The 24,743-nt window shown below is 40.9% G+C and overlaps 1 protein-coding gene across 2 annotated transcripts in view; it reads left to right on the top strand.

Annotated features, from left to right (window-relative positions):
- Positions 1-6,304, top strand: part of LPIN1 (lipin 1) — a 40,543-nt gene extending 34,239 nt beyond the window's left edge. For both annotated transcript variants that reach the window (XM_065400976.1, XM_065400975.1), the window contains 4 exons: positions 1,924-2,076; positions 2,873-2,987; positions 4,077-4,180; positions 6,145-6,304. In XM_065400976.1, the coding sequence (XP_065257048.1) occupies positions 1,924-2,076; positions 2,873-2,987; positions 4,077-4,180; positions 6,145-6,304 (532 nt within the window). The remainder of the gene's footprint in view (positions 1-1,923; positions 2,077-2,872; positions 2,988-4,076; positions 4,181-6,144) is intronic.
- Positions 6,305-24,743: the final 18,439 nt, after the last annotated feature.

Genomic DNA, 24,743 nt, shown 5'->3' with positions numbered 1-24,743 from the left:
TTATGGTAGTCAAAATGCAAGATAAGGGCCTTGACAAGAGCTTGGCAGCCTGCAAAGACAAAAGGCTGGAGCTTTGAGATGTTCTCTTGTAAGAAGTGACAAGATTTAGACAGCCTGGATGTGTGCAACAAAGATGAGAATCAAAGATGACACCAAGCCTTAGGGACTGAGAGGATAGTGGGCTTTGTCCATGGTGATAAAGAAAACAGGGAATGGGGATAAGGACTTGGTGGGGAAAGATTAGGAATTCAGTTTTAGGAATGTCACATAGAGCTTAAATTTGTGCTGGACAGCAAGAAGGATGCTTTGATGTGGGATTGGATGGAAGGAGATATTTCATCATAAAATAAAAAAATAAATTAATGGAGACATCCTAGAACTGGAAGGGACCTTGAAAGGTCATCGAGTCCAGCTCCCTGCCTTCACTAGCAGGACCAGGTACTGATTTTGCCCTAGATCCCTAAGTGGCCCCCTCAAGGATTGAACTCACAATCCTGGGTTTAGCAGGCCAATGCTCAAACCACTGAGCTATCTCTCCCAAGGAGAATGCTAACATTCACACACATGTTGACTTAAACGTATTTTTTACAAAAACAAGGGTGACTTGATTGTTTCCCATTTACTAGTGGCGGCATTTTTGTTATGTGCATTGCTATGTTTCTTCATTCTTCATTATTATTATTATATACATGTTCGGATGACCCTTAAATGTGTGACGATCCTCAGATTCAAGGCACAGTTGTCCATTTGATTGATTTGATTTGTTCCGTGGGCAGGGGTTGTGTTCAACTTTGTTAGTTTTGTTTTCCATGGGTGATGTATTCTAAATTATGGATGATGTAATCTAAAATATGACAGACACACTGGGCCTGACTCTTCCTTTAAATAGGTATAAATGACTATACAAGGTCACTTAGAAAGAGAGTGTGGGTGAGGCAATACCTTTCATTGGACAATCTTGGTGAGAGAGAGAAGCTTTCGAGCCACACAGAGCAAGACCAATACAATCTGAAAGCTCACATAGCAGAAGGTGTTTTGTTCCATGAATAAACTCTTACTTGTATTTGAAAATAATTGTTTTTGAAGAAAATGTTTTTTTTAATTTTAGAAATTAGCATTGTTAAGTCTACCACTGGAGGCAGCTATTAGGGCTTTAATGGCCATAAATTTGGGTTTTCCTGTTAAATTACTAAATTAATTATACAGCATCTAGCTATCACAGACTGGCCCTATATAAATGTCTAAGGGTGAAATTTAATGCCCTTACTCACATTTAATAGTACTTTACTTCATGGACAGTCCTATTACTGGGCTTGTGGAGTAATGTGCTATTAAACCAGACTAAGGGTATCAGAATCTGGCCTTACGATCACTAGAACCTGCTAAGATGATATCTGGAAAATAGTAGTCTGTGAATATCCTGTGACTTCTGATAAAACCTCTATTTCAGTACCAAACCTGAAATTATCTCCAAACTCACACATATTTGAAGGAGATCGGGCATACAAAACCAACCCTTTGCTATCACAAAGCCCCACAGGTGGGTTACATTTAAAATAAGGTTGATCCAACATTGTTGCTGGATGCATAATATCCCTTTTTAAGAGGACTAATTTCAGTAAATGATGAGGGGTGTGATGCAAATACACACAACCAGATTTTACATGGGGGCCATACAAATCTCTGATATAGATTTTACTCTACTGGTATAAATCAGTGAATTTATTGGAGCTATGCAGATTTTTGCTGTCTGGCTGGTAATGTTTTTACTCCTTAGTAATAATTTGTGAGTTCTTGTGGGGTAAAGAGGTTAAAGATCTGAATCTCTAATAGTCATGGCTTATGGCCTAATAAAATATCACAATTGTGAAAATGTCCACTTTATCATTAAAGTAATTTCTTCCTGGTTTGTTTGTGTAATAGAAACGGGTACAAATTTCTGTATTGCTCGGCACGTGCTATAGGAATGGCAGACATGACCAGAGGATATTTGCACTGGGTCAACGAACGAGGAACAGTGCTACCTCAAGGACCTGTGTTGTTAAGTCCAAGCAGCTTGTTCTCAGCCTTTCACAGGTATCATTAGGTAGTAGCTTGTACCCAATACAAAATTCACCTCTTATGTGACCACTTTAAATTATTCTCAGAGTTTCCCTGACAGCATTCCATATGTGTGCTCCTGGGCTGGGTCTGCTATGGGGAATGGTGCAGGGCCAGCTACACCAACTCTGCACCGTGCAGGATTCTCTCTCTGTCATGGGGACAACTCTGTCACCTGTTTGGTCCCATTTTGGCAAGAGAGGCAGTTGTGAAAGGGCTGCAGCCCAGAGATGAACTGGCTCCTCTATTCATTATTCTGTAATGAAGCACTAAAGAGAATTAGAAGATGCCTTTGTCTTTACTTACCTTTAATTGTCATTGATGGATGACCTCACCAGTAGAAGCAGCTTAATTGACGGTAGTCCTTTGGATCTGGTACATGGTGAAATTGAAATCCCAGAGAGAGAGCATAGAGAAGCTATACAAAGGGAAGGCCATTATAATCTATTGACCCATTCTGCAGTTTTCAGTAAGGCAGTTTATATCATTACATTACATTTACCATACATCTTTATTTAGAAACTGCTGTCTATAATTCATTACCCTTGTTTAGTAGCTACATCTTTACCACACAGTTTTTAATAAAAGCTCCCTTTAGGAGGCTTGTTTTTACTTTGAACTTTATCTGTGCAAACATTTACATTTAATAGGAGCCCTGGCTTCTAAATGAAGTTGCATGGAGGTTTTTGATGCTAGAATCTGATTCGATAAAATGTATTACATAAAATAAAACAGTGGATGTACTTATGAAATACCTCCTTTTTTATTTTAGGGAAGTGATAGAAAAGAAGCCAGAAAAATTTAAAGTTCAGTGTCTGACAGACATCAAACATTTGTTTCATCCGAACACAGAACCCTTTTATGCTGCCTTTGGAAACAGACCTGCCGTAAGTAATAGCTGTGATTATTTTTGACTATGAAGTGCAAAAGTGCTGTTGTTGTTATTCAGTATTTCTTTTGTGGTAATGTCTCAAGACTTCAAATAGGAATTAAGGCCACATTTTATTAGGCCCTGTAAAAATGAATAATGTAAAGTCAGTCTCTCCCTCATCGATTTCACAGTTTAGGATGTAGATGATATGCAATAGGTGAATAAAGAGACAAACATGGAGGGTAAGGTAGCAGTAGAGATACATGTATTTGCATAAGTTAGCAGTCCCAGCAATCCCAGGTGGTTGACTGCCTAACTGTATTTAAAATCTATAAAGTTGTTTGAAAACACTGAAAACAGTGCCTTGCTTTGGGGTTGTTAGAAATGTGTGTCCAAATTCCGCTCTCATTCACACAGCATAACCACAGTGAGCAACATGTGGTTACTGTAGTATAAACCGAGGCAAAATTTGGCAAGTGAAAGTCAGCGGGACTTAGACTCCAAAGTTACTTAGCCACTTCTGAAAATTGTACCCCTGTGTCTGTTTAATCTCCTCTAATAGTATGATAATTTGGGGCTTGTCTACACAGTGCGTTAGCGCGCACCAGTGGGGAGTAAATTCTAATCTGCACTAATGTGTAGCATGCTAACTGGCCCATCTGGATCTTGTTGCCATACACCAAAAGTGCCCTAGTGCACATTAACGGAACCCATGTTACAAACAGCACTATGTTAATATGCTCTAGGGAACTTTTAGTACATGCCAGCAGGGTCCACATGGGCCACTAAATGTGTGACATGCTGGTGAAGACAAGAATTTACACTTCTCTGGTGCACACTAATGCACCATGTAGACAAGCCCTTAGTTCCTATGGATTTTGTTAGGCTTAGTTAATGTTAGTAACGTGCTATGAGAGCTTCAGATGCAGGATAACACATGTATATTCAGTGCCAATACTTTGCACTTCAGTATTCTTTATATATTCTTCTGCGCTATATATTCTATATCTATATTCTATACATTCTATAAAGAATAAAATGTATTGTGCAAAGGCAGAAGTATGGTTTAATTTTTTTTAAGTTAAGTTTTTTCTTTCTTTGCCAGGATGTTTATTCCTACAAGCAAGTGGGGGTCTCTTTAAACAGAATATTCACAGTTAATCCCAAAGGAGAACTTATACAAGAACATGCAAAAACCAACATCTCATCGTAAGTAGTAATTTGTCCTGAATACTTCATGGGCCAAATTCATCACCCAGTTGACGATGAGAGTTACACCAAGGATTTATTTGGCTCTGTTTTAGCAAAGGTTTCCTCTAACTGTTTAAAATGAAATATATGGATTGATATAACATTTGATTACTTTGATACCAAGTCTCCACTTGCCATTATTTGAACTAACAAGAAAGATACTCACTGAGCCAGCAATTTAAAAAAAAAGGTTTATTTTATTCACTTACAGGGATGCTGTCCACTTCTAATGCAGTCAGTTTAAAAAATAAGTTAAATGTAGTTTCCCTCCACCATTTTTTGTGATCTTTAAATAATTCTTTCTTTAAAGTTTCAGGTTTCAGAGTAGCAGCCGTGTTAGTCTGTATCCTCAAAAATAACAGGAGTACTTGTGGCACCTTAGAGACTAACAAATTTATTAGAGCATAAGCTTTCGTGGGCTACAACCCACTTCTTCGGATGCATATAGAGTGAAACATATATTGAGGAGATATATATACACACATACAGAGAGCATGTCTTAAGACAACTCCCACCTGTTCATGCTCTCTGTATGTGTGTATATATATCTCCTCAATATATGTTTCACTCTATATGCATCCGAAGAAGTGGGTTGTAGCCCACGAAAGCTTATGCTCTAATAAATTTGTTAGTCTCTAAGGTGCCACAAGTACTCCTGTTATTTTTAAAGTTTCAGGGTTTCTATGTGAAAGACTTAGGCAACAAAAGCTGAAACTAACTATATAGTGGGCACTGCTAAAAGTGGCTATACACAAATTCCTGTCCAATGGAAGTTAATGGGAATTTTCCAGAGTTTAAACAAACTGAACGCTTGATTTTGGAAGCATTTGCATGCACTACACGTCCCATTACAGTCAACAGAACTACTCACATGGGCAGGGTTCTACAATCAGGCCCTGAAAAAATATAAATAACTATATTTTTCTCTTTAAGTTATAGGACCCTAAGGGTAAACGGGTAACAATAGTGGATAGGAAAAAATCAGACAAATGTAGATTTAAATTTGTGTGTGTCCCTTTAATTCTCTTAGTGTCAATGAGCCAGAATGTGAACCTTGTATTCGTACTGGTGGACAGTTATTCACAAGAGCATTCCCATTGACTCAGTAACACTACTTGTGTGAGTAACTGCTCACTAGTGTGAGTGAGGGTTAGTACTCCTATATACCTGAGAGGTACACAGAATGGTTTGCAGCAGGTAACAAAGACATTTTAAAAAATCATTTTATAGAGTCACAGGTAGAGGGGGAAATAAAAGAAATAGTGTGTATAGTTATCATGCTACAGTCACTGCTTGTGAGCAGTCCTGGAACAGTAGAGGGATTGTTACAACATGATGGTACGATAAATGTCAGGACGCTGCAGTGAGTCAGCCAGGTGGAAAGAATATGGTTTGAGGTACTGAAACCTCATAAACATTTTAGTCCAAATTTTCAACAGTGACTAATGATTTTGGGTGCCTGCAGTCCTGGGTTCTCCACTTGAGACACCTGAAAGGAGCCAGACTGTCAGAGAGTGAGTACTCAGCTCTTTTGAAAAAATGAAGCCTCTTTAGGATGTCTCAAGTTGGGGACCCAGAAAAGAAGAAACCCCAAATTACTAGTCACTTTTGAAAATCTGGGCCTTAATGGTTGTTTTTTTAATAAATAATTCTTCTATGTGGGGTTCACCGCCTAACCATTCCCAAAATTAACGGTGGTAAACTCTGCTTTCCAACACAACCCTTTGAACATCACTGCTCAAAATGAATGCCGATGAAGGGGTGGAAGCCGGCTGGTTGGACTGATCATTTCATGCAGATGAGCTTTAAATTGTATTGGTAATGTGCAATAGGGTGCCTAGAGCCTTGGCTGGGCATCTTTATTTTTAAATCAAAATAAAGAAAGAATCTGAGATGATTTAAACAGTAATTTTTCCCCCCAGTTACGTCAGACTCTGTGAGGTGGTTGATCACCTGTTTCCTTTGCTGAAAAGAAGCCATTCTTCAGACTTCCCTTGTTCTGATACCTACAGTCAGTTCACGTACTGGAGGGAACCACTACCACCTTTTGAAAACCAGGATATTCATCCATCCTCATCTTAAATGCATCTACAGCCTCTTGTTCAAAGGACTGGTTATCTTGTATTTAAAAGACACAGCTTGGTTTTTGCCTTGGATAGATCAGCTGGAATCTGTGCTATTGTGAGCATTGTGTTCATTTGTTAAAACCAAATTTGGAACTGTGTTTCCATGCTTAAAGTCACATTTCCAGTGACTAGGAATGGGAGTGGTGCTCCCAACTTCTCAGCCAACATGCTCAAAATGTGCAAGTGTCTTATTAAAAAAGATCAGTTACAAGTGCAATGATACTGGTTTTCAGTTAAAAATACTATAAGGTTTAGTTAAAAAAACCCACCAGTGGTTCTCAACCTTTTCCTCACCATGTGTGCCATGAACCATCTTCCCATCTAGCCAGAACCCCCTTCCATTTAGCAGGATGGGAAGGGCAGGGTTTCAACACTCTGACACCAGTTTGTATGTCAAATTGCGACCTCTGTCAAATTAAAAATCCCTCATTTAAAAGAACGGACAGTAATCCCCTCCCAAACAAGCATAGGATTGTATAAGAGTTATTGGGCCAAAACTTTAGCTGGTTTAAATTGGCTTTTTTTTCTGGGAAATAAATAATGCACACTGTAAACTGAAAGTAAGGGAAATAAAAATATTGTATCTGATTCTGTCATCCCTACTCACCTTGAGCAGTACCTTACTCCAAAAGCAGTCCATTTGGATTAAGGTACAGTGTAAGTATACAAGTGGAAGAATTCGACTCATTGGGTGAAATCCTGGCCCTGTTGAAGTAAATGGCAAAACTCCTGTTGTCATCAGTAAGGTCAAGATTTTACCCATTGATTGCACAGAGTTGCACTTTGCTGGAGCTGACAGCTTCAAGGGATTTTTCAGAACTGAAAAGTATTTTGTGAAGCATTTTCTATGGCTAAAATGTGAACTTGCTGCTGGTTAAGGATGCATCTCATGATTTCACCTTGCAGCATTTTTTCAGTTGTGTGTGCTTTGCAGTACATCTGGCCATCTTTGGCATCAATGAAATCTTCCTTTTCACTTTCAGTTCTATACCTGAAAACTTCTTTTCTCATTTGCACAGACACTGGTTGTAGGTACTGCTCTGTTATGCTACTTACTTTTCAATGCCTTAAATCTTAACTGTGTGCATTGGAGTCAATATTGCAGATCATTTGAGAACATTTTTCAAATAATGTACTGAAGTACTTTGTTTTAAATTGTAACTTCAACTGCCATATACCAAATGATCAAAAAATTTGAGCTTGGAGATAAATAGTAAACTGATTATCTTTTTTATTTTTAAAGATATTTGGCTGGGGGGTATGTCCAAAGCATAATTGTTTTCTGAAAATGGCATCATGGGATTCTATGTTTAGTGTATTTCAGTTTCTCCCATATCAAATTTGCTCAGTTTAAAAGGAAAGGATAGACCCTGTTCCTGATTTAACTCAATGGAAGTTTTGCCACTGGCAGTGGGAAATAGATTGGTGCCCCAAAATATGGATTTTCTAACTGCTGGCCCTGCATTTTGGATGTTAAAGTCAAGGGGCCAATTCACATTGCCCTGCATCTTGAGTAATCATTTACACAAGTGCCCAAAGTCTTTCCTTCTTGTGCAGCATCACTGGATCTCTGACCCAGGAGAAGAATATTACAGGTGCATGTCAGGTACATGTATGCTGTAGTTAAGTCAGAATGAGTGCACAAGGAGGAAAAACACATTTTGACTTTCAGTTCTTAGGTCAAGTGTGCAGGGCTGGCAGTTTTAAACAAAAACAAATATATTTTTTATTGTAAACTGAACAAATTTGGTATTGAGTTCCTGAGACACCATCAATGTGGGCCTCAGGGTGCCAATTTAAGAGAGTCACGTCTCTAAGTACAACCACACTTTAATTTATATTATGTGATTCTTGGCTGTATAGGCCAGGGATTACGAGTAGTGATGTGATTTTATCTCTGTATAAAGCCTCAATGAGACCAATGCTACAATATCTCATACAGGTTTTGATGACCACATTTTAAAAAGATGTTGAAAAATAGGAGAGGGTTCAGAAAAGAGTTACAAAAATGATTCGGGGTCTGGAGAAAATGCCTGAGAGTGAGAGACTTAAAGAGCTTAGTCTGTTTAGTTTAGCAAAAAGAAGACTGAGAGGTGATTTAATTGCAGCATATGAGTACACCTCTACCCCGATATAATGCTGTCCTCGGGAGCCAAAAAATCTCACCGTGTTATAGGTGAAACCGCGTTATATCGAACTTGCTTTGATCCGCCGGAGTGCGCAGCCCTGCCCACCTGGAGCGCTGCGTTACCGCGTTATATCCGAATTCGTGTTATATCGGGTCACGTTATATCGGGGTAGAGGTATACCATCAGGAGGAGAAAATGCTGGATATTAAAGGGGTCTTTAATCTAGCAGAGAAAGGAAAACAGGAACCAACAGCAGGAAACTGAAGCCAGACAAATTCAAATTGGAAATAAGGCACAATTTCTTAACAGTGGGGTGTGGCTTCTCCATCTCTTGATATCTTGAAATCAAGGCTGGATACCTTTCTGAAAGATATGTTTTAGCCAAATACAAGTTATTAGGCTCAATACAGGGGTGTAAAATGTAATGGCCTGTGATATACAGGAAGTCAGGATGGATGATCTAATGACCCCTGCTGGCCTTAAGCTGTATGAAACTACGAAATATTCTTTGTAGATATTATTTATTACCTCCTGTCATTAACTGTTGAATTACTGGATGAACATATTAGCCACAGCCTGTCCGTATTTATTTTGCTAATGGCCTGTTGTAGTGCATTTATGATATAAAAAATTCCCAGCCACTTGATAAGATGCACTCAGTTCAGTTACCTTCCTGCAGTACTTAGGGCCTGACTTTCAGAGCTGAGCAACTGGAGTTCCCATTGATCTCACCCAGAGCGAAACACATCTGAAAGGCAGCTCCATAGCGTTTATTTGCTGATGTGCCAATAAGTAGTGAATCCAGTTTTAATCACCTTTTAGTATTGGAAACAAAATGGCAGTGTAAATGAGTAGCTGATTTAAACCATTACAGTTTGAAGACCCTACTACACTATGGGACACTGTGCTCTGTCAAAGTTTGACTGTAGCTGTATAAACACACAAAGGTATATTTCACTCTTAGCTAATATTTATTAAATTGGCTCATGGGGAGAACAGTTTGGAAAATCAAAAGCTTATTCTGTTAGCAACAAAAGATTTTGCTTCATTTTAAAATATTTTTTTAAGTACACTATATTTTGCTTTGACGGTCAGGCAGTTGTATGCATACATCTTTAAATTGGATTATTCATTCATAAAGAACAAAGTAGAATGGTTAAAGGAATTCTTACTCTTTCCGTGAAAGAAAAATGTTGCCTGCTTTCAGTTTAATGGTGGTTTCTGTTACAGAAAGAATATTTTTTGCTAACATAGTGCAAATACAGACACCCAAACCACAATGTGCTCTATTGCTACAATAGACATATTATAAACTAGACTGTGCAGTGGTGACTATTGTTTATTTTCATGAATCTGATGATTATCCCACTCAACATGGGTGGTCGTAGGAGGGGGAGGGGGAGGATAATATGTGCATCTCATCAGTTATATTGAAGCTAAAATTTATTGACAACTTTGGGGCTTGTGGGAATTTTTTATTTTATTTTTTTGGTTTGGCTCATCATTTCTGTTTCTATTTATATACAGGATTTGCTCTGTCTAGTGCATTGATGGAAATCATTGTAACACCTCATTTGGATGCGCTGAATGCAAAGGCGTTAAAGATATATTGTAATAAATGCAAAGAGCTGGAAAATAATTTTCTGCCATTTCAATTCTGCGACATCTTAAAAATAGTCAGCTTTGGCATTGTGTCTTTTGGCCAACTTGAAAGAATATTGTGTTGTGATAATTGTGTCCATTAGTAATGGCTTGTCTTTTATCAGGGTTACCCAGTGTTACGTCCAGCATTTGTAGTATTCACCCTGTGGCATCACAGAGAGCCCCGTGAGCCAAAGCTTATGGAAAATGCCATTGAAGGTGGCCTGGCCAGAGTGCCTCTGTTCTCCCACTATTCCTGGCTGTCAAAAAGCACTTTAGTGCCTGGAGCAGCCAGGCAGACATTAGAGTAACCCTGATGCGCAGGGACCAAAAAGGCCTACACGGCTTGACCCAAAATTCGAGAGCTGCAAAGGCCTAACGCCAGCTTTTTGCTCCTTTGGCCCCATCCATTCCCCCCTCTCCTCAAGTCCTGGCCTGAGCACAGCTCAGCCTGACCCCAAAATCTGGGTCTGGGTTTCCAATTCACATCCTTCAGGTTTGAATGAGACCCTGAATACATAAGGGTCTGGTCATGTCCCAGTGAAGGCAATAGGAGTGCTGTCATTGGCTGTGATGGGACCAAAACTGCACAGTAAGGTTTGTTTTGTTTTCCATTCCATTGCTGAGAAATAGACAAGAAAAATAATTGCTGCTATTTATGAAAACACAAAATCTGCATTGTGCTTCCTCTGCTGGATTTACTGAACAAATAATGACAATCAGTTCTCAGTGCTGCCAGGCTGGCATTCGTTGATGATTAAAAAATAAAAATGTTTGGAGTTAAGAAGGTTCTACAGCAGCTGAAGTTCAGTTCAAAATTGTGAAGAGAGCCATATCTGGGCAGCCCACACTCACGGCAGCACCAGGCCTCGCTATTGTCTGTGAAGCTCTCACCTGTGTAAAAGTTTACCCTAAAGCTCTGGAGATGGGTTTGAAACAAGGGCGCTTTTTAAATTAATCATCACAGAAATGACACCTTCGCCTTTGTAAGGATCTGTTTATTGCTCCTGGGATATCCTGGGAACAAAGGATGCATAAAAAGTTTGAGGGAACAAACTTTCAGAGGAGCTACACACTTAAAACTGCCTCCTGGTGCTGCAATGGAAGAAGGACCATTTCCCTTTAAATATACAGGTCTAGACAGTTGGAGTGTTTAATGTGCTTTGCAAATGGCACCAAATACCTTGGGAGATGTAAAACCAAATACAAGAAACTACTTTGTTCAATATTCAGGACCAAATATAAGTACTTGGATATATGAGGCCTTCAGCTCACCCTCTTGTGTACACCCAAGCTGGGCACCATTTTAAAAGGCCTTCTCCGTGTGTAGCCACAGTAAAGATATGGCTTTGTAAATGCACATGAGTGATGCTGACGTCTAATACAGCAGACTACAGCCCTTGTGGTTTTAGAGGAAAAGCCAGGCTTTCCTTGGCCATAATGCATTTCAACTGTGCAAGGGAAGGGCTGAGTGTAGGTGATCACCCAGGATATTGCCCCTTTCCTTCCCCTGACCCTCCAAGCTTTGTTGTGGCTCCCGCTGTGGCATCACATAGGGAATGGTGCTGCAAGATCCTCTTGTCCTGCTTGGGAGGGGGCTACTGAAGGGCCTGCAAAGGGTACTTTAGCCATTCAATCTAGCATGAGCACAATGGGTGCAGGAGCAGGGAGAGGCACATTGTGTTACAATTTAAGGGCACATCTTCATTACCCGCCAGATCGGCGGGTAGTAATCGATCTATCGGGGATCGATTTATCGCATCTCGTCTAGACGCGATAAATCGATCCCCGAACGCGCTCCCCGTCAACTCTGGAACTCCACCAGAGCGAGAGGCGGAAGCGGAGTTGACGGGGGAGCCGCGGCCATCGATCCCACGCTGTGAGGACGCGAGGTAAATCGATCTAAGATACGTCGACTTCAGCTACGCTATTCTCGTAGCTGAAGTTGCGTATCTTAGATCGATTTCCCCCTCCCCCCCAGTGTAGACCAGCCCTAAGTGCCTGTATAACTGCTCTGGGGCCTGAGAGGTAGAATGTTCCCTTCTCATCACTGCACATTGGTTCAGTCCTGAGCCCGGCTACTCGAGTCAGGCACTGGGCTCAGGCTTTGGCCTGAAAGTATTTTGCCTGAAATCGTGCCAGGCTTTGCTTTGAGACCGTTGCATGAGAGAGGGGTGAACAGGCCCGTTACGTCTGGTTTGCCAAGTAGGAGAGGATAAAACTGATCAAGGACAAATCTGTTTTTCGAGTGTCTAAGAGGGTATTGCAACCAGCCGAGGAAAGTTGCAGGTGCCATTACATTTAAATCTTAATTAAGTACAATACCCTCCTAATTTGTCCATTGAATTAGAAAACCATATAGCAGCTCACCACTCTGAAGTAGGGTATACAGCTCCATAATACCACAGGAATCTGTTTTCAAAAAAGGCTTGGATAGGCATTGTGACTCTAATTCAGCAAAGAATTTAACGATATACTTAAGTCCCATGGACTTCATCAGAACCTAAGAACATGCCTAAATGCTTTGCTGAACTGGGGCCTGGAGAGTTGCTAACAGTTCTCAGTTTTCTAATGGCTACACTTTCATATGGTTTCCAAGCCTATAGCTATGTCAGGTGTTCAGTGTACTGCCAGCACTCTATTTATTGATACAGGAAATCCATTTTGCCTTTTAATGAGTTTTGCAAGCAAGTGGCCCCTTCCTGTGACTCATTTTGTGTTTTCTGAATGGGTTTTGTGGGTTAAAGTTTCACAATTGCAAAGTAACCGCGATGTCTGCTTTTCCTTCTCGACTGGAATCTTAACAAGGAGAATACATTTTGGAACAAAGAAATGTAAATGGAATAGAACAGTTCACATTTCTTTACAAAATTATATAAACAGCCTTTTTCGAGACAGTTAAAAGAAACATGCAAACTGAAACTAGGTCATGTTTTCAAACTGATTTGTTTAACAAATAGGTTTGTTTTAGAACATCACTTTTAACACAAAAAAGACAGTTTCATTGATTTTTGTCTCAATATCTATTTTGTCTTTATTTTTGGAATACTTATTAGTTATAAATCAAAACACCAAGGGCCTTACTCTGATGTCAGTTACCACTCAGCTTCACACAACTGTAACTGACAATTACATTTTCATCCTAAATATTGAACTATCCTAAAGGAGCCTTTAATTCAGCGACTGATCCTGTAATTGCATGATTTTTAATCTTCTTAGATAGTTTTTGAATTTTAATGCATCAGGTGAGGAACTGGGAGGATTACTTCTGCTTTTGTTTTTGTCTTTTGGAAGAGGTATGGCAGAGGAGGGAGAGAATCCTATTAAAATTGGTACCATTAACATGGGATTCATAGATTCCTAGCCCAGAAGGGACCATTGTGATCATCCAGTCTGATCTTCTGCATAACACAGGCCATAGAACTTCCCCAAAATAATTTCTAGAGCAGATCTGTTAGAAAAGTATCCAATCTTGACTTAAAAATGGTCAGTGATGGAAAATCCACCACAACCCTGGGTCAATTGTTCCAATGGCTAATTACTCTCAACATAAAAAAGTTGAACCTTATTTCCAGTCTGAATTTATATAGCTTCAACTTCCAGGCATTGAATTGTGTTATACCTTTTTCTTCCAGATTGAAGAGTCTATTATTAAATATTTGTTCCCCATGTAGGTACTTATAGACTGTAATCAAGTCACCCTTAAACCTTCTTTTTGTTAAACTAAATAGATTTGAGCTCCTTGAGTCTAGCACTATAAGGCATGTTTTCTAGTCCTTTAATCATTCTCATGGCTCTTCTCTGAACCCTCTCCAATTTATCAACATCCTTCTTGAACTGTGGGCACCAGAATCTCACACAGTATTCCAACAGCACCAGTGCCAAATGCAGAGGTAAAATAACCTCTTTATTCCTACTCGATTCCCCTGTTTATGCATCCAAGGATTGGATCCTGCTTTGGCCACAGCATCACACTGCAAGCTCATGTTCAGTTGATTATCAACCATGAACCTCAAAATCTTTTTGAGTCACTGCTTCCCACCCTACAGTCTCCAATCCTGTAAATATGGCCTACATTCTTTATTCCTAAATGTATGTAGCAGTTTTAAAACACATATTGTTTGCCTGGGCCCAGCTTATCAAATGATCCAAATTGCTCTGAATCAGTGACCTGTCCTCTTCATTATTTACCACTCCCCCAATTTTTGTGTCACCTGCAAACTTTGCGCTGATTTTATATTTTCTTCCAGATCATTAATAAAAATATTAAATAGCGGAGAGCCAAGAACCAATCCTGCGGGACCCCACTGGAAACAAACCCCATTGACGATAAATTCCCCATGTATAGTTACATTTTGAGCCCTATCAGTTAGCCAGTTTTTAATCTATTTAATGCGTGACATCTTAATTTTATATCATTCTTGTTTTTCAGTCGAAATATCATGGTCAAATGCTTTACAGAAGTCTAAATATATTACATAAATGTTATAACCTTTGTCAATCAAATGCATTATCTCATCAAAAAGAGACAGTTTGACAGGACCTATTTTATCTAAATGTTGAGTTCCATTAATTACATTACCCTCCTTGAGTCCTGTATCAGCTGCTCCATTAGCTAGGCCAGGGTCAATATCACATTGACAGGCCTATAATTACTTGGTACATCCTTGTTTACCCTTTTTAAAAATTGGTACATTAGCTCTCTTCCAATTTCCTGGAACTTCCCCAGTGCTCCAAGACTCCATATTATTGGTCCAACATGTTCCTGAGCCAGCGCTTTTAAAAAATCTTGGATGCATGTTATCTGAAACTGCTGATTTAAAAATGTCCAAGTTTTATAGCTTTTGTTTAACATCCTCCAGAGATATTAGCAGAATGGAAAGAGCGTTCTCATCAGCATATGATGAGACCATATTATCTGTTTTTTCCCCAATATAGAGCAGAAATATTTATTGAACACTTCTGCCTTTTCAATCTACTAATGAATCAACATCATTGTCAGGATTCTTTTTGTTCCTAATATATTATAAAAATTCCTGATTGTCCTTAATGTTGCTGGCCATAGATTTCTCCTTGTGTCCCTAAGCTTCCCCTATCAATTTTCTACAATTCCTAACTTACTTCTACTTTCCCTGCTAAAGCGCCAACTATATTTATCTATCTATCTATCTATCTTACTGGTCTGGACTTTTTTTTGCTTGCACATTATAAATGTGATCAAGTCATGATTAAGGGTACGATTTTGTCATGGACATTTTTAGTAAAAGTCAGGGACAGGTCACGGGCAATTAACAAAAATTCACAGAAGCCATAACCTGTCCCTGACTTTTACTAAAAATGTCCATGACAAAACCGGGAGGGAGGAGGGTCGAGCACCCTGCCCTACTGTGGCTGGGAGCTGCGGCCCCTGCCCCATGGCTGGGAGCTGGGAGGGACCCCCACCTGTGGCGGCTGGGGAGGTATGAGGGATCTCCCACTGCCTGGAGACTGTGTAGGGAGATTCCTGCCCCCAGGCAGGGGAGCTGTGGAGGTCCCCCACATCTCTGGGACTGGGGAGCTGCGGTAGATCCCCCATGGCAGCTGGGGAGCTGCTGGATATCCCCTACTGCCTGCGGGGATTGGGGAGCTCTGGGGGATTTTCCCGCCAGCAGCGGCAGCTGAGGAGCTGCTGAGGATCCCCTGCCGCCTGCAGGGACTGGGGAGCTGCGGGGGATTCCTCTCCCACCAGTGGTGGCAGTGGCTGAGGAGCTGCCAGGGATCCCCTGCCACCCGTGGGGACTGGGGAGCTCTGGGGACCCTTGCACCCGCAGCCACTGGGGAGCTGTGGGGGACCCCTGCCACTGCAGGCGGCAGGGATCCCCCCACGGCCACCATGGGAGGTTGGGGTACCCTGCAGCTCCCAGCTGCTGCAGGCTGAAGTCATGGAGGTCTGCGGAAGTCACGGATTTTGTGACTGCTGCGACCTCCATGACCAAATTGTAGCTTTAGTCATGATTACTTGTAGCTAAGTTACCATTAATTTTTAGTTCTGTGATCAGTTCCTCTTTATCTGTTTGGACAAGATCTAATAAAGAATTCCCCCATGTTGGCTGCAACACTTTTTGAGTTAGGAAATTGCCATCTATAATGTTTAGACATTCCAAGGATGTTTTAGTACTGGCAGCATGAGACCTTCAACATATGTCACTCAGACTGAAGATCCCCCATGATCACACAGCTTTTTTCCTACACATTATATATAGGTGCATAAGGAGCTGGTCATCCTTATCCCTAGTGTGATTTGTGATAGTCTACAGCCGGCACCAACAAGTAACCCATCTATGAGGACATTGATCCATAAGATCATTTTCATCCACATTATCAGTGACTCAGAACAGGTAATACCGTTTTTGACACATTTTGACACATTTGCAATTTTCCCCATCCCCTTTTGCCCACTTGACCCTTCCTAAATAGGTTATAACCATTGATTTTAACATTCTAATAATATGAATCATCTCACTTGGTTCAAGTAATACCGGCTAGATAGAATTTATGCTCATAAAGGAGCAAATACAATTTTTCTTTTTTGTTACCCAGGCTCCTAACATTGGTGTAGAGGCAGTTCAAGAATTTCTTCTCTTCATGTCCTTTGGTTCCTTGATTAATGTTGTTCTTAACATCTTGCTTTTGTGCTGAGTGTTCGTATCTTCCTTCTTTTTACTCTTCCCTTTTGCTATTAGTTTAACCCTTCCTGACTACTCTACTCACCCTGTCCTGGAGGAAACTGGCCCCTCTTTTACTGAGATAGAGGCCATCCAAACTATACAACCCCCTGTCACCACAAAAGATAGACCAATATTCTATAAAAACAAAACCCTACACCAATTACCTATCCAGTGATTCACTTCCAGAATCTTCTGCTTTCTGTCTTCATCTGCTTGTGGGACAGGAAGAATCTCAGAGAAGATCACTTAGACATTCTTCGTCAGCACACTTCTGAGTTCGCTGAAGTCATCTACTATCTGTGAGATCCTGCAATGTAATGTCATTAGTGCCAATATGAACCACCACCAATGGATCCTTGCCCATAGACTTCAGAAGCCTATCCAATCTTAGAGTAACATCTCATGTCTTGGCTGTGGGAAGGCAGCACAGCATCCTGTCATCCACCTGTCCCTTGCAGAATGTTCTTTCAATTCTTCTGAGTATTGAATCTCCAATAACGATCATCTCTCTTCCTTGGATGGTTGGAGACCTCTTTGCAGGCAAGCTTGATTTTCTAATAGGTTAGGCCAAGTTGCCATCCATGTGTGTCCCGTATATATTTCCATTCCCTTGGACTTGCTGCATCTTCAGAGGCATCTTCCATAGTTCCCACGGTGAGGACCTAGTATCAATTTGAAACTTCTAGCTGTGTGGAATTCCTCCTACTCATATTCTCTCTGGTGGCCACAGCCTGCCCATCCTTATCTGTCTCCAGCCATATAGCATGCACCGTTACCTCTTGCCTCTGGTGGTTACGAGCCGCCAGGCCTCCGCTCTGACTTCCTCTCTCTCTGATTCTTTGGTGGCCAGTTCCATTCTTCCTCGAATCTGGAGTACTTGTGTTTTTCCAAACCTGGCTGTCTAGGACCTCATCATTTCCCCTGATTCTCCGTAGCATCTCAACTTGCCCCTCCAATCCAAGACTCTTTTCCTCCAGCACAGCCACCAACTTGCACTTCTTACATATAAAATCCCTTCTGGGTTCAAGTAGGAAAGAGAACATGACACATCCATTACAGGTCACCACCACAGTTCCATTGCTGGCCACACATAGGGCTGAACCTGGAAGGAAAGCATCTCACACTGAATTTCCAAACTCTCTCTGAAACTCCAGTGTTATCTGCCTCTGTTCACACCTTTCATGTTCACCTAGCAAGTGACTTTTTATACAAAGTCTTCCCGCTTAGCTTAGCTCAGCTCTGCCCCTCACTAACAGGGAGCAATTAACTACTCGGAGACTTCAAACAGCTGGACTGATCAAAGCTCCAAGGGCTAAAGCCTCCCAGCCTTTAACAGGGCATCCTGCTTACTCAGGGGGATACGCTGTCTTTCCCAGTAACTGGCAGTATTAAGGTACTGTGTGGAAGTAAGGATCATTTTAACAGTTCCATAAAAGGTCAGCTAGGTCTAACAGGTCTAAGCGCAGGGTGGTTACAGACAAAGATGTGAGACTGGAGAGCACAACAACATTTAAAAAGCAGAACTTAAGAGCAAATAAAGCCAATAGGGTTGCAGAGGTGTAACTGAGGGCAGAATCTGACCCACAGAATCATTATCATTGCACTCACCAGCTTGACTTTCAAATTCCAGGATGAGGTTGCAGAGCCATCAGTTAGAAAAAAAATCTTTGTAATCAGAAACTGAGCCAGCTGAATCTGGAAATTGTTGAGAAGAAACAAACATAGACCCCAGGATGCTATTTTACATTCACTCTTCTGAGAGGATCCACACTTTCGGTGAATGTGTTTCTGTTTCATGGACCACAAGACTGTTCAGCAACAGACTGAGAGGAAACAAATCCCCGATCAGGAAACATCTGTAAAAGAAGGAGAATGGTCCAGCGGTCAGGGCACTAGCCTAAAAGCGGGGAGGCCTGGATCCAAGTCCCTGCTCCGCCAGACACTTCCTGTAAGAGTCTGGGCAAGTCACTCAATCTACCTTGTGTCTCAGTTCCCCATCTGCAAAATGGAGTGCTAGTACTGTTTATCATTACCTCAGGAGAATAACACCTTCTGGGGTGTTGTGAGGATAAAATCATCAGTGTTTGTGAGGTGTTCAGATACTACAGTGAGGAGAGCAATATAGGTACCTATCTATTTATCTCCAGTATTTATATTGCTCCCACAATAAGGATAAGGAACTGAGGCACAAGGTAGACTAAGTGACTTGCAACTTTCATGCAGGAAACCTGGGCACAGCTGTAAATTAAACCAGGTCTTCTGAGACCCAGCTCAGTGCCCTTGCCCATAGACAACCCTTCCTATCCCCAGAACAAAGATACATCAGAATGAGGAACACAGGGACAAAGGGAATGTCTATACTTACAGTTAAATCAGTACTGCTGCGATCAATGCAGCGGTGTCAATTTAGCAGGTTGGGCGAAGACCCACTAAGTCGATGGCAGAGCGCTCTCCTGTTGACTTTTGTACTTCAGCTCCCAGAGAAGCATAAGGTAAGTCAGTGGGCGAGCATCTCCCACCGACACAGCGTGGTGTAGACACAGCTGTAAGTCAACCTAAGTGGACTTCAGTTACATAACTTACATAACTGAAGTAGTGTAACTTAGGTCAACTTACAGCTTTAGTGTAGACCAGCCCAAAGTCCTAATATATCAAACAAAAAGCCAGCTTCACTGGACTTCAAGCTTAAAAGGTAGAACATAAAGATAATCTATTATTTATGATTTGTATTACGGCAGTGCCTGAGAACTCTAGCTGTGGACCGGGTCCTCATTGTGCTAGGAGGTGTACAGAGAGACCAAAAGATGGTTCCTCTTACAAAGAGCTTACACTGTGAGTATAGACAAGAGATACAGGTGGTTAGACAAACAGACAGCTGGGGGAGCACAAGGAAACAATCTTGGTCAGCAAGATAGCCTATATAAATAAGCCAAGTTTCTGCGTTGCTGAATAAGTTCAAGTGGTTTGGGAGATTTGAACTTGAGCCATTGTGTAATATTTAATACACGGTCAGCCAGCCATTAAGCACAAAAGGTGTTTGCTAACTGGTTACATCTCTTGCTATTCTTATGACCTGGTTCCAAGTACTACAATAGAGCAAGCAGTATGTCATTTAAGCATGTGTAGATTTAACTCTTGTTGCTTATAGCCTCTGTCTATCAGTTTACATAGGCTGTCTCTGGCCTCTATAAGGATCACTCCATTGATTGATATGCAAAACAGGAAGATAGGATGTTTCTACGTGGAATGGTATTTACAGAGAGACAGTGTCTAAAGAGAGAGAGGTAGTCACAGGGTTACACAAGCAGGCCATCAATTATAGGAGACTGAGGTTAAGGCCAGCTGGCTGTTTGAAACAACACCAGGTGTTAGCAAAGGCAAATTTCCTGTGTTGCAACACAGGAGCAGAGCAGCAAGCAAGACACAGACCTCCAGTGTGATGCAGGGAGCAGAGCCTGTCATTTTCATTTTTAGTGATGTCTTGTGGGGGGGAAAAGAAATAAGTATAGAGCCGGCACACCTGTGCTTACTGTTCAGTACCTACTGGCCTTGCCAACCTAGTGTTCAGCTATAGGTCTGAGATGTCGGGGTCTGTGGGTGGAAGCATGTATCCCGCTGGGTGCACTTGCTTTGCAATAGGAAGCCTTTTTAAAAGAAAAACAACTAACAGATTGAATTAGAGAAACACCATGAACCTTCAACTGTTTAACTTGCAGGGGCAAAGATTAGGGTGCCCTGATATTTATTTTCTATGGTCAGAGCAACAGGGAGATATTTAAAGACTTTAACTATATGAGTATAGTTAAAATGGTATAACCTCTTAGTGCTTACATACTGATATAGCTTATTCCTCTATGGGAAGGGAATAAGCTACTCTGGTATAACTGTGTCCACATTTTGTGTCGTACTGGTATAAGTATATCAGTAAAACATCACATCCCTAGCTGAAATAGTTATACTGGTATAAAATGAGTGTGTAGACCAGGCCTTAATTTAACTCCACCAACAGCCTAGGCCATAGATGCTTATTCTGGATGCACTGTGGATAAAACACTGGCACGCAATGCACTTACCAGGCCACACAAATAAGGAGGGGGGGAAAATTGGCAAACATAACCTCAAGGAACCAGAAGAAAACCTTAACTGAATTTCTTTCAAACTCTGTTCTGTCTGTTAGAAATAGCCCAAATGGCTGGGGGTTTGGTTTAGTTTAAACCATAATTGTTGGTATTTTATCTTTCTAGGAGTTTGGTTTGGTTTGGGATTTGCAGCTTATATGAATTCCTAAAACAAAAATCTTCATTTACCAAAAGCCAGCAAAGATCGTTAAGTGACATCGGTGAACTTACCAATCCTTAGCATTTAGAAGCATGGAAATAAATATATAATGCCACTGTCATTTTTTAAAAATGCCCATATATTAAACAAACAATCTGATGATCATTTTCACTCTTGGGTTGTTAAGGTTGGGTACTTACATCCAGGAGCGGCGCCAGGGTTTTTGCCGCCCTAGGCAGCAGCGCTCCTCCTCAGTAATCGGCGGCAGCTCCTCCTCTGAAGCTGTGTTCTCGGCGGCGGGGGTCCTTCCGCTCCGGGTCTTTGGGGCACTTCGGCGGCGGGTCCCGGAGCGAGTGAAGGACCCGCCGCCGAATTTCTGCCAACGATCCGGAGCGGAAGGACCCCCCGCCGCCAAAATTCCGCCTAGGCGACAGCTTAGGGTCGCCTAGTGGAAGCGTCGGCCCTGCTAACATCCATTTTTGGCACCTAAATAAAAAGATGCTGATTTTAAGAGGTGCTGAGCACCTACCAGCTCCCATGGACTAGTGGGAGATCTGAGTACTCAGTACTGGTGATGATCAGGCATTTTTTATTTAGGTATCTGAATATGACATAAGATGCCTAACTTTAGGCACCTGAGTTGGAAAATTTTGGCCCTTATTCTTATCAAGTATGAAGAATATAACATATTTCACCATAAAGCACAGCCTTAATTTGGACCCATGGATACTATTTTTAATATATTCCCAAATATTTCCTTTTGAGGGATACAGTTCAGTGGGAAAGATCTTTAGTTAATAGCCTTCTCAAGTAAAGGACTTACAGTTCCTGGTTCTTGAGAATAATGTCATAAATGCAATTTAATCAGAAAATTTAAAAATCGTTGATGATTCAGTGGTGAAATTATCCTGTATGTGGATTTGTATTTGCAGCTGATTGAAATACATCATTACATACATAGACACTTGATCATGCAAACAATTACATTTGTGAAAAACTCTGCACTAGTGAAGAAATGTTTTTTTACTCCAGTGGGATTAAGTATATGTGCAAAATAAAGCACATGTGTGTTTGCAGCATTAGGACAATTATTTTTCTGTTTCTTTTTCAGAAATATTTTCTGTGTTTATATTTTATATCTTGACTTACTGATGAAAAGAATAGCATTCATTTTAAGTGATGGGAGAGAGAAGTAAATTATTGTCACTCAGCCCCAGGTCCTCAAAGGTATGTAGGCGGCTACCTCCCACTGAAATCAAGGCACCTAAATACCTTTGAGGAACTGTGCCATAGGATTTGTCTACATTGGCAAATGAAAGACATAACTTATGTCCTTCGGAGGTGTTAAAAAAACACACACCCCGAAAGACAAAAGTTTTGTCGAGGACAAGAGCTGGTGTGAACAGCACTCCTGCCGACAATGCTAATGCTGCTCGTTGTGGGTGGAAGGTTTTGTTGACAGGAGAGCTCTCTCCTGCCGACAAACAGTGGCTACACTGCGCTCCTTTTAGCGGCGCGGCTGTTGCGTCACAGCTGTGTTGCTAAAAGCTGCATAGTGTAGACATAGCCTTAGAATCCCTAAATAATATTTTTTAATGAGTTTTTATTTTACTGGAGAATTTGCCAAGTGTAGGTTTTAGGCACTTTATTTTATTTTTTAAGACGTTCCATTATTCCCCATTTGTGTAGGCAAATTAAAATGCATTTTTACAAATTGAATATAAATGGGATGGAGGGGCAGCCAGTTTATTGAATGAAATTAATAGAGCTAGCCAAACTAAAAAGTCTGTAAGCAAACATCCATGCTTTCTTAATAGGTTGAAAATGGAGGTGGAAAGAACCTGTCAGTTAACATGCACTGTCTACAGACAAGACACTCCCTGGTATCTTTGCTTTGAGGTGTTGAAAGGATTTGTTGGTGTTGTGGTGGCCGTCCAACATCCTGACAGATGAAAGGAGACGCGACAAAGTCGGTTCGTCAGTGGTGCTTAGCAATGGTATGGGGAAAGAACCTGATGTGCGAGCGGTAAACCTTCCAACAGTGGCTACAGGTCCACTCGCCAGATGGAAGTTGAAGCATACTCTGCTTCCTGGCTCACCTTGAGCCTCACCTGGGCTTTCTGAAGGCTCTCCAGGGTGACTGCACCAATCTTAACCCGGTTCTCCAAACTGAACAATTGTGGGCAGGGTTTTCCCAGTTGTCAGTGGGAACGCTGAATTTCTTGAGGCCTTGCTTGACCTTGTTTCTGTATTGGAGCTTTGGCCTTCCTCTGTGTCGCAGGCAGTTCTTCAGTTGTTAGCGGCTGTGTATATTTTCTGCCTGCTTTTTCTTTTCTTTTCTTCTTTTTTTTCGTCAACTTCAATGATGGAGAATTGTGTCTGGTTTTCAAATCATGGCAATTTTTCAAACATTTTATTATTGCAGTCCTTGAAAACTGCTTCTTGCGAGCGCCAATGTCCGAATCCACCTATCTTTCAAATTTGAAGTGTGATATGATTTTATTGGGTAGGCACAAAACACAAAGAAATGTTAGACCCTCTGTCTTGATCCTGCAAATGCTTAACTATTTGCATAACTTTACTCATGCATTTAATTCCATTATAGTCAATGGGGCTGTGCATGTGAATAAAGTTATGCATGTTTGTAGAATTAAGGCCCTTCATAAGGATTTCACAAATGAGCTATTTTTAAAATCTTTTATGAACATATGACTTGCCTGATTGGTTCAGTCCTGAGGTCTATCTAGTCCAATATTCTGTTTCCCACAGTGACCACTACCAGATACTCCAGAGGAAGCTGCAAGGAACCCTACCATAGGCAATTTTTGGGTAATCTGGGATGTCTCCTCCTCTAACCCATAATAGTTAGAGATTGGTTTAAGCCCAGTATGGAAGTTTATATACAAAAAGTACTTGCTTAGTTGTTTCAAAATGTTCAGCACGTGTGCTGTTTGTCAATAAGATTTAACCCTATACAGCTGAAAACATGAAGAGTTTGGTTTTCTTTTCTTTTTGAATACCAATATAAGCCATCACCATCACAATAAACTGCACACCCGTAGACCTAGGTGTAGACAGCTACTCCTACAGTTCCAAAAACACATGCCTCTACCACTAGAGCTAACGGAAGGTCTTTGTTACTGGTCAGTTTTCAAAGCATCCTCATGTTCTTTTTAAGCTGCAGCCAGCCAGTAGAGGGCAATATGTTCTCACAAGAACCCAAACCTTGCCCCACTGAACTGCAAAACACTCCACTGACATGGCTGAGATCAGGATTGCAATAGGAGCAGGTTCAAGCCCCAAACTGTCAACAGAATCATTAATAACATTACTTAATCACAATCTGTTATTTCCACACATAGACAGTAAAATAGTTGGACTAGATAGTCAGAAGGGATAGTAACAAGCCATTTTTGAGCAAGACCGAGATGGAGAACTTCAGACAAAAGATGAAATTGTTTCATTACTTGCAACTCAAAAGTCTGACCAATTTTCTCAAAACTTTCCAGAAACTGTCTCCTTTGCCTTCAGAGTAAATCTACCCATTTTTAGGATCCAACATTTTTTCAATTCAAAGTTATAAAGATGGTAAAAATAAGGCTTTGAAATGAAAGTTGGTTACAACCTTTACATATGATTT

This window comes from Emys orbicularis, chromosome 3 (assembly GCF_028017835.1).
Source record: "Emys orbicularis isolate rEmyOrb1 chromosome 3, rEmyOrb1.hap1, whole genome shotgun sequence".
Classification (NCBI taxonomy): domain Eukaryota; kingdom Metazoa; phylum Chordata; order Testudines; family Emydidae; genus Emys; species Emys orbicularis.
The sequence above is the reverse complement of the archived record's forward strand: the minus strand, read 5'-3'. Positions and strand labels throughout refer to the sequence as shown.